Source organism: Schistocerca piceifrons, chromosome 1, assembly GCF_021461385.2.
Source record: "Schistocerca piceifrons isolate TAMUIC-IGC-003096 chromosome 1, iqSchPice1.1, whole genome shotgun sequence".
In the NCBI taxonomy this organism is placed as follows: domain Eukaryota; kingdom Metazoa; phylum Arthropoda; class Insecta; order Orthoptera; family Acrididae; genus Schistocerca; species Schistocerca piceifrons.
In genome coordinates, this window is record NC_060138.1 from 87,497,174 (window position 1) to 87,515,830 (window position 18,657).

General features: G+C 39.8%; 1 protein-coding gene across 2 annotated transcripts in view; it reads right to left on the bottom strand.

The window, feature by feature from the left end:
* The window catches only part of LOC124788460 (GTP-binding protein 1), a 152,928-nt gene that overhangs the window by 69,888 nt on the left and 64,383 nt on the right, over positions 1–18,657 (bottom strand). For both annotated transcript variants that reach the window (XM_047255734.1, XM_047255739.1), the window contains exons 5-6: positions 9,142–9,320; positions 6,811–6,974 (exon numbers count right to left, since the gene is read on the bottom strand). In XM_047255734.1, the coding sequence (XP_047111690.1) occupies positions 6,811–6,974; positions 9,142–9,320 (343 nt within the window). The remainder of the gene's footprint in view (positions 1–6,810; positions 6,975–9,141; positions 9,321–18,657) is intronic.

Sequence of the window (18,657 nt, forward strand, 5' to 3'; positions counted from 1 at the left end):
AGATGCAACACTATCATCCACGACACAGCATATAACACAGTGAAGCAAGACACTACAGGCTTCACATGGTTCTTTCTGCTCCATGGCTGTGAGGCTAAATAGAGTGGATACACTGTACCCGATTCAACTAGATGATACTCAGGATGCAAACGTGAAACACCTAATCACTAGGACTGAAGGAGCAACACAGATGGCCTGCGTATGTTCTCCGAACACCCAGTACAAGGACTGAGAGTGCTGTAAAACCAAGCACGGTCAGTGATATACAGTCTTGGAGACTTAGTATGGATTTTCACAGCTAAGTGGAATGTGGGTCTACAGGAAACATTACTAAAACACTACTTGAGGCCATACTGTATCCTTCGTCACTTGTCGGACATTACATACAAAGTAGAAAATTATGATCCCTCGTCAATAACACAAAAGAGCAGATATGTTGCCTATGTCTGAATTATAAAGCCATATTTTAGTCACAACATGCAAATCAAAAATGGGGGCTTCTCATTCAAGAAGGTTTTCTTGATGATCACAAAGCTTCAATGGGAAGGGTTACCTTTGATGCTCATCATAATAAAGAAGATATGACAACATCACTTAAACACGAAGAATCTTCACCGCTGCCATATAGGGAATCACTGACAAGATTTAGAGCTGCGATTCTGTTGTCAGCTCCAATAAAACAGCAGGTCAGGTCACTGTTTCTCCTGGAGAGGGAGCAATGCAGGAAGCAATACTGCATGCAGCTGCAGCTGCAGGTGGAGTAGTGGTTAGTGTCACTGACTGGTGGGCTGGGGGTCACCAGACCAAACCCAATAGTCAAAAAATATTTGTTATCTAGTGTTTATTATTTGTGGAGGGTTTTCAAAATTTCTTACGTGTGTAGTGTTTGCATATTCTGGAATATGCAACATGTGTATAAATAGCAGCACTCTCCATCCAGGAGTCAGTCCTATTCCGCCTGAATTTTGGTCTGTGATAAACATGCTTTCAGTGCTAAGTGTTGTACTTCACTTATGACCCTGTTTTTGGATTTGGTTATGATATGACAAAGAGCACTAAAATCATATGGAGAATTTTCAGCATTAAACAGCCTAGTTCATAACTCAGAAACAAAAAGTGGGAAGGATTTCCACAAAGATGTTCATTGCAATGCCTTATATCATAAAAATATAGCTCTCCAACACAAAAATTTCAGTTGTGATATAATTCTGTTCTTCACCACATTGACTGTAAGAACTTAATTTTTGCCATCTAATCAATTGCTCCCAAATGAAAGCTTGTTGTTCATCTTCACCAAAATTTTTATGTCTTAAAAGTTGATTCCGATGTAATGTAACAAACATTTTGGCTAAAACATAAAAGTGCTTGAAATTATTCATTTTTATAACAATTACTTAACTTATATTTACTATATCAGTTGTATATTTACTATATCAGTTGTCATGGTGTGATTCAATTTTCACTTTTGGTTTCCTTTTTAGAAATAATCCTCAACATTGCTAATAAAACCACCATTTATTCACAGGGAGATAATAGGCTTTGTGGGTGACAGTTTTCTTGAGTTAATTCCATCAAGCTACTTGCTACACTTGTTTTCTGACATTTTTTAAAAACAGCCTTCTGAAACAATTAAGTTACCTCATCAAAGACGTGTGCCAAAATACCTCAATTTGGACAACTAGTTTCTCGTAAAAGATTATGTTTTAGTTAAAAATTAATTACAACATATGAATTGAATTCTGATGCAAAGACAGGTGAAGTAATGGTGTCAATGAGGAATAAGAGTACAGTGGCAATGGATATAAGTTTCAGAGGGCAAGTACTAAAGAAAGCAGAATGTTTCCAGTACCTAGGTGACAGCAGAAGGAATGATAAGGAGATTGGTGAAAGGGGAAGACAAGCCATGGACTCCTGCAGAATGTAAGGAGTCTGGTCTGGAGCATTGATGTACCACCAAAATGCAAACATATGTTATACCAAATATATTATGCTCAAATAATCACGTATGCTTCAGAAACATGGGTAATGGAGAGAAGGCAGGTGAGCAAGATACAGGCTTGTGAGACGAAATCAGAGATGCAGGATATGATTAACAAGAACAGAGTAAGGAATGAGACAGTGACAGAAATTGTGAAAGTGAATCCCATGTAAGAGATCATAGAAACGACAAGATTAAGATGCTATGGACATGTTAAAAGAATGGGAGTTAGCTAGATACCAAGAGATGCTTATGAAATGACAGCAGAAGGCAAGAGACAACGGACATTAGAGTGAAGGAATGCGTGAGGAAGAGAAGAGAAGATTGGAACAGAGCGGAGAGAGAAGAATGGTGGGGGGACAGGAAAAAATTGAGAGGCCTATGTTCCAAACTGGCCCAGACAGGAGCTGGAAACAGTAAATGATGATGATATGCTAATAAAACACGAATAAGAATATATTAACTGCTTTCCAATTGCATTGCCCTAAAAAAAAATCTGGTTGCAAGTTTGTACTTCCTAAATCAAAGGTCATCATTTGATATACTTAGGGCCATGAAAATATCACACAATCAGCGTTTTCTACACTATAACGAGAAATGGTGGTTTTTATGAAATTTCATAAAATTTGTCATTTTCCCAGTCCCGCAACAAAATTTCATAACTCTGAGAGCAGCAGTTTACTAACACTGGCAACTGACAGTTATTTAATATTGAGATTTCATTTTAATTCTTTTCTCAACCCTGTGGTTTATATATAACCTTACAACGCCCGTCCATTTCTCACACAGCATAACAGATGCCTTAGGTGTCAGACAAAAATGCCCTACTTGCAATGAACTGCAGTCTCTTAACAGTTTTATTTCAAGAATCTTATTTCCCAAGACTTTCAGACAGCAAATCATACCAAAAATTACATATTTTGGAGTGTTCTTAAACGTGATGCATTAATTAAGCTGCTACAGAACTATAAAAACAAAAACAACAAATAAAGCATTTTGACTCTGAAAAGGCATTAATCAACATGGCATCTTCTCGATTTCTTTCTATCAGCAATGAAAAATAATGAAATAAAGAAAAACTAAAGAACTAATTCAAAAACAAGCAGTCAGAAAATAGCACCATAACTGACAAAAAATTTACTCAATTTGGTAAAAATTAATACCAAAATTTCCTGTTCACACACAATATAACAGAGAGATTCTGCTCCATTTTTATCATGGCAATTTTACAATACATTTTGACAATATTATGGAAAGGATAGTTTCTGCTCACCATGCAGTGGAGATAACTCACAGATAGACACAACAAATAGACTGGCAAACAAAGCTTTCACCCAAGCAGGCCTTCATCAGAATTAGACCCCCCCCCCCCCCCACACACACACACACACATACACACAAATGCACCTCACATACACCTGACCACAGTATCTGGCCAAGGAGAAGGCTGGGGCAAGGAGTGAGAGGGATAGCAGGGTAGGGATTGGGGATGGTGAAATGCTGCTTCTTGGAGCATACAGGAATGTGGTGAGGAGAGGGTAGGACAGCTAGGTGCAGTCAGGAGGTGAGATGGAGGGGTAGAGAGTGGGGGGGGGGGGGGGGGTAGAGGGAAAGGAAAGGGGGAAAAGAAGTACAAAAACTGTGGGTGTTTGGTGGAATAGAGGGCTGTGTAGTGCTGGAATGAGAACAGGGAAGGGGATATGGGTAAAGAAAAATAACTAAGACAGGTTCAGGACAGGAGCATTACAGGATCAGAGGATATATTGTAGAGACAGTTCTCACATTCAGAAAAGCTGGTGTTGGTGGGAAGGATCCTGATGGCAAAGGCTGTGAACCAGTCACTGAACTGAAGAACACTGTGTTGGGCAGCATTCTCAGCAACTGGGTGGTCTAGCTGTTTCTTAGCCACTGTTTGTCGGTGGTCATTCATGCGGACAGACAGCTTGTTGGTTGTCATGCCTGCATAGCATGCAACACAGTGGTTGCAGTTTACCTTGTAGATCACATGACTGGTTTCACAAGCAGCCTTGCCTTTGTTGGGATAGGTGATGCTTGTGATGGGACTGGGTTAGGTGTTGGTGGGAGGATGTTTGTAACAGGTCTTGCATCTATGTGTATTACAGGGATATGAGTCATGCGGCAAGGGGTTGGGAGCAAGCAAGGGTTGTGTTGGGATTGACAGAATATTGTGTAGGCTTGGCGGACAGCGGAATACCACTGTGAGAGGGGTGGGAAGGATAGTGGGCAGCACATTCCTGATGTCAGGGGACCATGAGAGTGAGTCGACTATTTACAAGAGAAAAATATTTTTGTTAGTAATGTGTCATCTTCAGTCAGAACGTTTTATTTATTTTCCTGTTTTAATCCAATTTGTTTCAAAGCTATAGCTCAATTTTCAAGGTCTTCATGATATTTTTGGGTATTTCACCTGCTTCATTTTATCATCTAGCAGTATATTAACAAAACAGTTTTTAGTTTTATGTGAAGAAACATCTCAGGCAAGAGAAACAAAATAACTTAAATACTTCTATTAGTTTCTCACAGAAGCAGAACAACATTTTGTAGTCAAATGAAGATTAACATTAATTATTCATTCTGTTTATCTAGCTTAAGATGTTTTTCATGTAAAATGAACAATTATGTCATTCACGTAGTGTGAGGTGATACAAGTAGATGTAATGCCAAAAAAACGTGAATGGAGTCCACAAAAATGGAGTTGTAGCTCCAAAATACGTTGTACTAAAACATACGTTGTACTAAAATGAATTGGACTTGCGACATAAGATGACACATTATGAACAAAAATATTCATAAAACTACCATCTACCATCCTCATGTCAGTCCTGTACAATCAACATGATTTGTACACCTTCAAAACTGACACTCTGAGGGGTACTCCCATTTTCACTAGCGTTCTAAATCATGTGGAAAACTGGCCATCAGTTTCATTGAAAATTATTTACTACATAAATTGAATTGACAATCATACCATTATTATGACATTTGGCTCAGCTGGTGGTATAACAATGTTGTCACAGGCCACCATTTCAAAAGAACAGTGAAAGGACTTAAAGACATCAAAACACACTTAGGATTACAACTATTCAAATTAGCAGAAGTCTACCATTTTACTAATTAGCTTTAGTACTCTATTTACTGTGCCCTTCGTATGCAAAAGAAATTAAAAATCTGCTGTTGCTTTTCTGCTTGAAGGTTTCAGTAAAATCAGTAATACACCAACCAATTGAAATGAGCTTCACAAAGCAATAATTAGTGAAATGGTGCGAGTGAAGATATCCACATCCACATACAGACCACCCTGCAGAGGAAGCCTTGCAAATGAAGACAGACTGACATCCTGTGGGTGGGATTTGTTTGTTTATCTGTTAACTGTTGTGAGACAAGCCTCCCACGCTGCTTCTAACAAATGTTTTTACCACTGATCAATGACCAATGCAAAACTAACATCTTTATTATGACAAAATTTAATAAATGTAATTAATGGACTTATTATTTATGTACTTTGTGAGATTCAACTGTTTTCTAATTTTTTCATATAAAAATGTCACAAGTAATCCTGCAATTTCTGTGATAATAGAAAGTAGGGTGCACCTATTAGATGCCTTGTTTCCAGGCTGGCCTAATTTTATTTTCACAGGCACGACCATACATTGTTCGTCTTGAGAATCCCAAGAGCTTCACGTTATTCTGTGTGAAAGATCCCACTTACATCAAAATGTATGAACAAAAGAGAATAATCCTAAAAATTTTTGTGGAATGATTATTCGTGAATAGATATTTAAAAAGACAACAACTTCTTCAGTAAGCTGAAATCTTAATATGATTTAATGTAAAAAGCCAATATATGCTATTTAAATAACACGCCAGAGTAATACACGCAGCATACAACTTATTATTTCAAGACATGAAAATTTATTTTGGAAATTATGATGCTGCTGTTATCGAACTAAAATTACAGCAGCCAGAGTGAACGTCTGATTAAAAAAGATGAGCTGTCAGTTTTAACTGAAAAAAAAAGTTAGACCTCTTTGCTCAGAGAAAGGACATTGTTTAAAACCTTAGTGACAATTTTAATCTTGCTGCTGTGCCTGTCGACCAGTCGACACCTCAACCATAAGATGAACTGATACCTCTATGCCTTCCATTATTTGTGCTCCACCTATGACTTTCCAGGAGCACATTAATGATGTAAAATAGAATAAATGAGGAATGATGATGCAAAAAAGATACGAGTGCCAAGGTCTGTACAAAGTAAAAGGACTTACTATGGAAAGGAACAGCTGACAGGTTACAAAAATATAAATCTTGGAACCAGAAACAAAATCACGAAGAGCTGTGTTTGGAACATAGCTTTATGCAGGTGTGAAACATGGACAATCGGGGAAAACAGAAATTAAATGATTACACGATGGGATGGCAGAAGGAAAGAATTACAGAGGCAGGTTTAGATATGATTGTATAAGGCAGATCACTGATGACGTAGTATACAGCATTTATTCTGGATCAAAACATAATTAGCAAACACTAGGAATGGCAAACTGCATCCAGCATCGGGGTTAATGGGTCAACAAACTACAATGTAGCTGTAACTGTAATATACATTGTCTTTTTCTATATACATTGAAGCGTCCAGCATCATCCGAGCATTTGGCATAAGCAATTTAGGGAAGCCATAGAAAATTTATATCTGAACTTCTGGATGAGAATCTGAGCCCTGTCAGTGTCTTCATTACCGCACCACTTCACACAGCCCAAGGAAAAATAAACTTACTATTTCATACTGCATTCATTTTATGTACTCTGAAACTCACCATCAGCATTCCAAAATCAGGAGCATGACCAGTCATCCCAAATACTGTGGTCTTGAGGTAACGCTCATGCCCTGCCAAGTCAATAAATGTTATCACTTTTGAAGAACGTTCACATATCTTCACCCAGTCAAGTGAACCATGCTCGGGCTTGTTTACAACATTTCCTGCAATAATAAACTAAATTTCATTTGTGTTAAAAAGGTTCCAGTGATTCAACAATTTACCACACAGCATATGGGGTAGTCAGTTCCAGCAAGAAGTAATACAGTGACACCATATACAATGACCATAATGAAAACTTTCATGATTAGATAGAGCACAGATGTATAAACAAGAAGCACAACACAGTATAGTAAACATTGTATATTGTCACTAAAATTATTTTCTCATTAACATTCAGCTTGTCTTGGGGTTACGTGAAATAAAATTCCTTAAAAAATAATTTAAAAAAGAACCTAATAATATGAAAGATAGAGAGATAGATAGAGACAGAGAAAGAGATAGTGATAGATAGAGAGAGAGAGAGAGAGAGAGAGAGAGAGAGAGAGAGAGAGAGAGAGAGAGAGACTAGAGACTGGAACACAAAATGGAGTCAATCATTCACAGTACAGTAGTGTCATACTACACAACAATCACATGTTTAGAATAGAAGAGAATACATCATGTACAAATTAAACACAACAGATTCTGTATAAAATTCATTTTCTTTGTCACATGTTGTTTATCTCTCAAAGAAAACACAAAATGTCTTTTTAAAGTTTCCATACATTGCATTTCTTTCTGGAGCAACACAAGTTTCACTGTGTCCCAGTCCGGCGCACAGTTTTAATCTGCCATGAAATTTCAGATCAGTGTATACTCTGTTGCAGAATGAAAGATTCATTCTAGAAATGATATCCCGTGACATGGCATAGTCATTTCTCCGCAATATACTTTCTTATACGAGTGTTATCCCACAACCTAAGCATGAGAACGTCTGGGAAGTTTGGAAGGTAGGAGATGAGGTACTGGCTGAAGTAGAGCTGTGATGGTGGATCAGGAGGCAGTAAGAGTACTGCCTGCGAAAGGTGAGGTGGCTGGGCACACAGCTTTAACCTTCCCAGAAGTTTGAAAGATTAGAATATGCTAAATAGATTGCAGAAAATGTTGACTGTAGTGTTCTGCGGGTATGTAATGATTATCACAAGCTGGAAAAGGTGGAGTAACAGTCCCAGTAACAGTGGTAGAGCACTTGCCCGCGAAAGGCAAAGGTCCTGAGTTCGAGTCTCGGTCGGACACACAGTTTTCATCTTCCAGGAAGTTTCAGTCCCACAATATCACTGCAGATAGACGTCAAAATTACAGATCAGTGTATCTGAATGTTACAGGTGACATTATCAAAACACATTACAAAGTACGCTTAAGAAGTTGAGAAGTTGGGAGAACAACACCTGCCATTCCGTGTTCACTTAATTAAGTATATTATGAACAAACTAGCATAGAACAGGGTACGAAGAAAAGCATCAGATGAAGTTCGTAACAATATAAGAAAATTATTGTGTTCATGAAAAAAGTAAATGAAAACACACACACACACACACACACACACACACACACACACACACACACAAACTCTCACAACAAAAACCAATACCAGTTGCTCCGTCTGGCAACACTTGCCCCTCCCTCACAACCATACCCAATTTAAGTGATGTATACCCGCATCCCATGTTAACAACAAAAGATCACCACATTTTGAAAGAAAACCAAAAACACAATACAACAAAAAATCCACTAGACAGCTGGAAATGCCATTTGGCTCCCAGTAATTAGAAAACAAAACAACATACATACAAACTACTAATATTACACTATAAACACCGAACTATGCATGCCAGTGGTACACAAACACACAGTAGTGAAGCACCAAATCAACTCAGGAGCAAGTCCAACACATTTTAGACATAACAACAACAGGATTAAATAGTAGGTAACCTTAGTAAGGCTTAAAAATTATAGGTAACAAGACATAAAAGTTATTTTATGACAAAAAGCAAGTGCAGCACTGGAAAAAATTGTGAGTACTGCTTCAGAATTTCGAATGTCTAATGCATTTATCAATTTTAGTGGCATATTACAGGCCAGCGACAACGTTTCAAATGAATAAAGGGAACAGATCCAGGTACTATTAAAAACTATTTTATTCATTTAAAAAGCCATAATTTACAAATGATAGAAAAAAAAACTTATTTTAAAAATGATAGCAGAAATATAAAATAATACATATGTAAACTGGTCAATTTATTTGACCACACATATGTTAAATATAACAATCAAATGGTTTGCTCCTACCTAAACTATCAAAACCCAATATGTCATTTCCAACTGAGCTCGTACGTCCGGATTCCATTTCATGCTTGTGTCTAAATAGCCTCTGACGAGCATGTCCACGCCCATTGTCCAGTTCTCCATGTGTCAGCACTCCCAGAAGCGTCGACTTCCCAGCATCGACGTTTCCCACAACTGCTACCCTGTGTAAACAAAACAAATGGCATTGGCACAGGTAACAACATTATCCAGTGTAATGTTTTGCACAATGTTTGCCAATAAATTAATTATATCAAAAGGAAAATTCATTCAAGAACACTATATAGGATATCAAAATATCCACGGGTGTACTGCCGGTCTAGTGTCCAACGGGCACAATATTTCGGCGATCATACATGTCACCATCATCAGGTGAATTGACAGAATGAGGTCCTGTGAATGTGCCGGCACGGAGATCCATACGCTATGGCTGCTCAGAGGGAACTGGGTTCGGTCGCGGCGGTGGGCCGATTTAAATACCGTCCACCCGCGGCACGCTCCCTCCGCTGTCCGCGTCCCGCGCCACGGTCACGCGGTGGAACAGATTGCGACGGCGTCTGAGATGATGTCGGTGTGATGGCTCTGTCCGCCGTGGTCGTCACAACTATAGTTTGCTCAATTTACTCTTGATTAACCCAATCGCTGGTTCCCAAGCCTTACTAAGATTATAGCCACAGTCACGGTTTATGAGGTCATCATTGGTACGAATTTCGATGGCCTCTCTAACAACGCTGTCCCAGTAGCTCGACGTCTGCACCAGAATCCTCGTGTGTCATACTCCATAGCGTGATTTTCCAACAAACAATGTTCAGCGACTGCCGACTTGCTTGGCTACATCAGTCGAGTGTGCCTCTGGTGTTCACGGCATCAATCCTCGACGGTACGCATCGTCTGACCAATACACGACTTGCCACATTGACACGGAATCTGGTACATGCCGGCCTTCCTCAAACCGAGGTCATCTTTGGCGCTCCCCACCAGTGGACGAGTTTTATTCGGAGGACAAAACACAGTTCCGACCCGGTGTTTCTTCAAAATGTGGGCAATTTTCCCCGAGAGTGCACCTGTATATGGAATAAACGCAGTGCCTACCTCCTCCCTCGTGATTTCATCCACCTCCACAGGTTGTGCTGTAGTGGTTGGGTGGGGAGCACGTTGAATCTGCCACTCTGAGTACCCATTTTTTTGAAATACAGTTCTCAGATGTTCCAATTCCTGGGGTAGACTCTCTGCGTCAGAGATAGTACGCGCCCTATGTACTAGAGTTTTAAGTAACCCATTCCTCTGTGAAGGGTGGTGGCAGCTGTCTGCGTGCAAATACAGATCAGTGTGTGTTGTCTTCCGATACACCCCACGACCTAGGGTGCCGTCAGCCCTTCTCTTGACCAAGACGTCAAGGAAAGATAATTTACCCTCTGTTTCAGTCTCCATAGTGAATTTGATGTTGGGGTGTATGGAGTTTAGATGTGTAAGGAAGTCAAGGAGTTTATCCATACCATGTGGCCAGATGATGAACATGTCATCCACGTAACGGAAAAAGCAAGTAGGTTTCCATTCGGATGATGACAGGGCTTCCTCCTCGAAGTTCTCCATGTACAAATTCGCTACCACCGGTGAGAGTGGGCTACCCATTGCGACTCCCTCCGTTTGTTCGTAGTATTCTCCATTGAAAAGAAAATACGCGGAAGTCAGGACATGCCTAAAAAGTTCAGTGGTCTTCTCGTCAAACTTCTGACTAATCAGTTCTAGTGACTCTCGCAGGAGTACCCTCGTAAACAAGAAAACAACGTCAAAACTCACCATGATATCTGACTCATCCAACCTGAAGCTATCAAGGCGTTTAACAAAATGCATGGAATTACGGATGTGATGAGGGCATTTACCCACATAAGGACTTAATATTCCCAACAGATATTTGGCCAACAAATCTGTAGGTGCCCTGATGTTGCTGACAATGGGGCGTAATGGTACCCCCTCTTTGTGAACCTTCGGGAGTCCATACAGTCAAGGCGGTACTGGACCTTGGGGTAACAATTTCTTAGCGTCACCCTCCGGTAAATCTGTGTCCTTGAGAAGCGACCTCATCTTGTTCTCCACCTTCTTTGTAGGGTCAACGCTGATCTTTCGGTAGGAATCGTCATTAGCAGGCTCTGCATCTTATCAGTGTTGTCCTTATGGGAGACAACAACTGTAGCATTGCCTTTGTCAGCCGGTAAGACAACAGAGTGCTCCCTCAGATCACGAATGACCGCCCTCTCTTTACTGGTGATATTTGACTTCATTGGCTTGGATTTCGTCAACGCACGACAAGTTTCACGACTGTGGCTATAATCTTAGCAAGGCTTGGGAACCAGTGATTGGGTTAATCAAGAGTAAATTGAGCAAACGTATAGTTGTGACTACCACGGCGGACAGAGCCATCACACCGACGTCATTTCAGACGCCGTCGCAATCTGTTCCACCGCGCGACCGTGGCGCAGGGCGCGGACAGCGGAGGGAGCGCGCCGTGGGCAAAGAGTATTTCGCGGGCACAGAGTATTTAAATCGGCCGCCGCGGCGACCGAACCCAGTTCCCCCTGAGCAGCCATAGCGTACGGATCTACTTACCGGCACATTCACAGGAGCTCAGTCCGTCAGTTCACCTGATGATGGCGACATGTATGATCGCCCAAATATTGTGCCCGTTGGACACTGTAGACCGGCAGCAGACCCGTGGATATTTTGATTATCAAATATGCCGGGAGAAACTCAAGAATCACACTATATAGAATAGTTTATAACACATTAATGACCCAGTAATTTTCTTAAAATTATGCAACGAAATAATGACAATATAGAAACCTATCCTTTATTTTAGTTATAACTGGTTGTTCTACTTTATTGTGATATTACTCCATTTCTTTTAATTTCATGGCAACACAACAAAGCAAAGATGCCTTACTGTTAAATTATATATATTCACTATGTACCTATAACAAATAAAAACCCAGTATGTTGCAAAAATATGAGAGAAACATTACAGTATTTGATACACTAAACAAACTCGGTACTTATGTCCTTGGTAATTTTTGTATTATACGCATTATACTAGGATCAAAGTCATAGAATAGAATAGTATCCTTACTCACCTTTCAGTATTTATCACAGAATTGGTTTTGTCAATATTTACAGTGGAATCAAGTTTTATACAATAATCGATTAAATATGCAGAAAATAACAAGCTTATTTAACAGTTAAAACCTTTTCTTTATAACTTAGAAAAAACATATATTATTATAACTAAACAACGGAAAATCTAGAATGGAATGTAACAATATTGTGAAAAGGAAAGATGCCAGTCACCATATAGCGCAGATCCCGAGTCACAGATAGGCACAACAAAAAGACTCACTTGGCGCCAAAAATAGACCCCCCTTCCCCCCCCCCCCCCCCCCCCCCCCACACACACACACACACACACACACACACACACGCGCACGCACACACTGCAGTGTAGCAGTGTGGTTCAGTTGCCAGCGACTGCAGTCGTGTGTGTGTGTGTGGGTGTGTGTGTGTGTGTGGTTTATTTATTTATTTATTTATTGTTCCGTGGGACCAAATTAAGGAGAAGTCTCCATGGTCATGGAACGAGTCAATACATGAAATTATAACACGATTTTAGAAACAGATAAAATGAAATATAAAAAAAAAACATATTCAGGTGACAAGTCGTAAGTTTAAATAAAGAAAATCAACAATGTAGCACTGGAATTTGCTTAATTTTTTAGCTCTTCCAGGAGCTCCTCGGCAGAATAGAAGGAGTGAGCCATGAGGAAACTCTTCAGTTTAGACTTAAAAGAGTTTGGGCTACTGCTAAGATTTTTGAGTTCTTGTGGTAGCTTATTGAAAATGGATGCAGCAGAATGCTGCACTCCTTCCTGTGCAAGAGGCAAGGAACCGCATTCCAAATGCAGATTGGATTTCTGCCTAGTATTAACTGGGTGAAAGCTGCTAACTCTTGAGAATAGGGTAATAAGGCTAACAACAAACGACATTAAAGAAAATATATGCTGTGAGGGCAATGTCAGAATTCCCAGACTATTGAATAGGGGTCGACAAGAGGTTCTCGAACTTACACCACATATAGCTCGAACAGCCCGTTTTTGAGCCAAAAATACCCTTTTTAAATCAAAAGAATTACCCCAAAAAACAATACCATACGACATAAGCGTATGAAAATATGCGAAGTAGACTACTTTTCGTGTTGAAGTGTCACTTATTTCAGGTACTGTTCTAATGGTAAATAAAGCAGCATTTAGTTTCTGAACAAGATCCTGGACATGGGCTTTCCACAACAGATTACTATCTATCCCAACGCCTAGGAACTTGAACTGTTCCGTCTCGCTTATAATATGCCCATTCTGTCTGATCAAAATATCGGTTCTTGTTGAATTGTGAGTTAGAAACTGAAATAACTGAGTCTTACTGTGATTTAGCATCAAATTATTTTCCACAAGCCACAAACTTATTTCATGAACTACATTATTTGATACTGTTTCAATATTACACACAAGATACTTCACTATCAAGCTGGTGTCATCAGCAAACAGAAATATTTTTGAATCACCTGTAATACTAGAAGGCATATCATTTATATAAATAAGAAACAGCAGTGGCCCCAGCACCGACCCTTGGGGAATGCCCCACTTAACAGTGCCCCATTGGGACTGAACATCGCTACCACTCTCAATATTGCAGAGAATTACCTTCTGCTTTCTGTTCTTAAAGTATGAGGAGAACCAATTGTAAGCTACTTCCCTTACTCCATAATGGTCCAACTTCTGCAGTAATATTTTGTGGTCAACACAGTCAAAAGCCTTCATTAAATCAAAGAAAACACCTAGCGTTCGCAACCTTTTATTTACTCCGTCCAAAACCTCACAGAGAAAAGAGAATATAGCATTTTCAGTTGTTAAACCATTTCTAAAACCAAATTGAACATTTGACAACAAATTATGTGAATTTAAATGCTCCAGTAACTTTGTATATACAACCTTCTCGATAACTTTAGCAAACACTGTGTGTGTGTGTGTGTGTGTGTGTGTGTGTGTGTGTGTGTGTGATCTATTTTTGATGAAGGCCATACAGGCTGAAAGCTTATTTGTGACAGTCTTTTTGTTGTTCCTATCTGTGACTCGGCATCTCCGCTATATAGTGAGTGGCAACTTTCCTTTTCATAATATATTATTACAACAATTTTTAGGAATTCTTCAATTGAATAAAATTCATTTATTTAGTGGTACTGTACAAACTGAGTGTGGCAACTTACTGAAAAATTTTGTGCTGAAGTACTTGTAGTTATTATGGACTATAGCAAGGAAGGAAAATCAACCAAGTGGCTGTTTCTGGTACTGTGTACATGAACATCTTGTGTCACATGCTGAGAAATAACTGTTAACAAACAAATTCGAAACATTGCATCATTTGCAAGTTATTTAGAATTGAAGTTAGCCAATCTGGTCATTGAGTATGCAAACGCAAGCATTGTGTGCGCTAAGATCAGTGATGCACAGATGTGGACTTGTGAGTTAACACTTGTTGAAACACTCATTTTGAGTTAAAATGTGCCTTATTTGGAAGTGATAAATTTAAGCTAGGTGAGCAACAGCTATGTTCATTCGGTTTGAGGAAACCAAATGTGGAACAAGTTTGGCAACACTGTCTCTGGGAGACTACTTGAATTTGCATGTGCATCAACTTGATTCGTAACTTCAATGGTAAATAGACTCAGTAATGGTGCAACATATCAATTTTTTTAAACTATTTTTTCCCATAACCTCCCCTGCAACACCCTTTCAAGCATTTTAGACTGTTTCTGATCACCCTGTATAAACAGAGGCTAAGCACCTTTATAATGCCGACTCATTTTGCTTTCTTCTGGCACCTGAAAATACATTTAGGTCCTGTGGAATTACCCAAAAGCAATGTTCCATACTGCAAATGAAAATAGAAGAGAGTGAAGTACGACTGGAGTAACAACTGTCTACTCACACTATTTCTTAACTTATACAATAAAAGAAGTACATGGGCTGGTTTACTGCACAGACATTTGATGTGTCACAAGAGAGTTTCTGGTCTGAGATCAGTTTCACTGTTTTATTTTAAATTTTAGTTACCTCAAGATTAAAAATTATTTTTCCTGTTTTTGTCTGGTTTACGCATAGCTGATTGGCACGACATCAGTGACCACTCATTTACATAATTTATCTGTTGTTATCTGGTGCACTTAGTAAATTCTCTCCAGCGATTACTAGCATCGTATCGTCAGCATACAGTATATTCTTGCAGAGTACATAATTCAGAAAGTCATTAATGTAGACAACGAAAAGGAAAGGTCCAAGAGTAGAGTCTTGGAGGTACCCCTCTTTTAACTGGGAATAATGCAGATTCCAGCTTATTTGCATATACAAGCTGCAACCTACTGCTTAAATAAGATTTGAATAAACTGGCTGATTTACCCTCAGTACCACAGTATTTTAACATTTTGATGATTACGTCATGTAACACTGAGTCAAGTGGTTTGCTTAAATCAATAGTGAGAGAAGTGACACTTTGACTTCCTTTGCTTTATGATGAAACTAGCTGCAACCTACAATGTAACCCACGGATAAACAGTCAGCTGTAAGAAAATGTTAATGCTGAAACTCGCTACCCACATATATGCACTATCAAAAAAGTTCTCTTGTAGGTACTGCGACATCAGCTACTTGCGGTCCAGCAAAATGGTTGCAGAAAACTGGTCCCTCAAAATTCATTCATTGACTTAAGCAAAAATTTGTACTTGATTGAGTAGCAAAGTACAAAATGTGCCAAGAAAGGGAGCAAATAACTGCATGACCATCTGTGAAATGTCTAGCACGGAAAATATCATAATTATCTTGGTATGTATGGGGAGCCAGGATCTACTGCAATAAGTCTCTGTAAACAACATTCCAAGACTTCTTGCCTTCCTTGAATATGTACAGATCTTGAGCTATCGATACATGTGAGCAGCCAATGTAGAGCTGTCCGTGCCAGAAACATGGGGCGCCCAGATGAATACCGGCCACTTTTAAAGATTGTCCCTGACTCTTATTTACAGGGATCAAAATGGCTACTGTCATTGGGAACTGCAGGTGTTTAAACTGGAATGGCAAGCTTGTTGGGATAATGGGAATTCATGATATTAATACTCTCTCTCCCTTGGCTCCACTGGTGATGATAGAGGCCTGTACGATATGCCTTCTCAGGTCCGTGACACACAACTTGGTGCCACTGCACAATTATGGTGCATCCAGGATATGCATCAATAACACATGCACACCCACCTTTAGCTCCAACTTGTAGGATGGCACCCTCGACAGCTCTAATGAGTTGACGTTGCATCATCTCTTGTCATCACTGTATCGATTGATGTGTAGGTGGTCACCTCACCACGTACCTGAGCATTAATTTTTTTATGGATGTTTCCCACCAATTCATTCTTAGGCAGCAAGATAACTCTTTCACATAACCACTCCTCATTGTTCAAGTTTTCATGTAAGCTTGGAAAACCTCGTTAATTAGATTATCTTCTGACTTTACAACATTGTAGAAAAGGCTTTCAGATTTTGTCAAGTCTTCCGCATCCATTGCCATGCTGCCCTCACCAATCTCGACTCTTGGTCATTGTCTCATCTACATCTACTGTTGAGATTCAAATTTTACTGCCACATAATATCGTTGGTGTCCACAGACATTGTTATGTATACAGTTGTCCTACCAGTGTATGTTCTCTGTCTGTGTGTGTTCTCTGTCTGTGTGTTCCTTTATGAATAAAGTTGTTCGTTAAACACGTGTTGTTGCTGTAATTTCAAGTCCTAATTGTAACAGGTTACAGGCCCAGATCACGCGATAGGTAAAAGCGATACTCTTCGTTTACACGAAAACAGAAATTCGTAAGCTGAAGTGCGGGAATAAACTGAGTCCGTTAATGCGACTAATATAGAGCACATGGCTGCTGCACACAGAGTTCGAGTGGAAACGTTATCATGCGATAACTATGACACAAGGAGAATTCAAGTCGAAGCACTACTCATCAAGAACGACATGTGGGGGTATGTATCTGGAGACATACCGCAACCTGAAGTGACTGGTGAAGGCACCGCACTCGCTGCTGCACAAGCCGCGTACAAAGTGTGGTTAGCTGCAGACAGGAGGGCGAATGCAGACCTCATTCTATCCATCAGCCCCATGGAACCGAAGCAAGTGAAGAACTGCAGCACATCACGTCAGGTATGGCTCAAACTTGAATCAATTTATGCATCCAAAGGATCTGCTCGCCAAACAACGCTACTTACTCTTCACAAGATGCAACCTAGTGATGATGTAACACAGCATCTTAATGAATTCTTTGATGCAGTGGACAAATTACAAGCAATGGACATCAATATAAACAGTGATTTATTGTCGATAATGCTGCTCTATAGTTTGCCAGATAGTTATGATAATTTTAGGTGTGCAATCGAATCTCGTGATAACCTACCCGATGTTGAGACACTAAAAGTGAAAATCTTGGAAGAAAACAACACGAGAGTTCAGAAAGACAGTGAAAATGCAAGTGCTGTGATGTTTGTCAAACTGGTCAGGCCTAAACATTTCATAAACAAATCAAAAGGTACATTAAGTGACTGTGCCAAATCAGAGCAAAAATCAAAACAGAAGAAAAGGCGGGAAAAATCATCATTCAGGTGCAGTTTTTGCAACAAGATTGGTTGGTTGGTTTGTGGAAGGAGACCAGACAGCGAGGTCATCGGTCTCATCGGATTAGGGAAGGACGGGGAAGGAAGTCGGCCGTGCCCTGTGAAAGGAACCATCCCAGCATTTGCCTGGAGCGATTTAGGGAAATCACGGAAAACCTAAATCAGGATGGCCGGACGCGGGATTGAACCGTCGTCCTCCCGAATGCGAGTCCAGTGTCTAACCACTGCGCCACCTCGCTCGGTTGCAACAATAAAGGCCACAAAGAAGAAGAGTGTTTCTTCAAAATGAAGCTACTTGCGCAAGCTGCAAATAAAGTTGATGAAGGTCATTACTGTTTTTCCATTAACGAACATGCTCCGAAAGCTCGTAAACCAAACATTTTGTGGGGTATAGACAGTGGTTGCACATCACTCATGTGTAACGACCCTAAACTGTTCACAAGCATAACCAAAGCACAAGAAAGTTTAACGCTTGCAGACAACAGTGCTATGCAAGTGACAGCTGAAGGTGACATACGCATCAAAATCTCAGCCAGTGATACCAACTCCATTACGCTCAAAAACACTTTGTATGTACCAAAACTCGGAACCAATCTAATCTCAGTTGCAAAGGTTGTGGACAGCAATCAAACCGTAACCTTTGAGAAAAATCGTGCAGTTATAAGGGACACTAACGATAAGGTTAAGGTGATTGCAAACAGAGTTGGTAACCTGTTTTACTCGCATGAAAACAGCCCAAAGG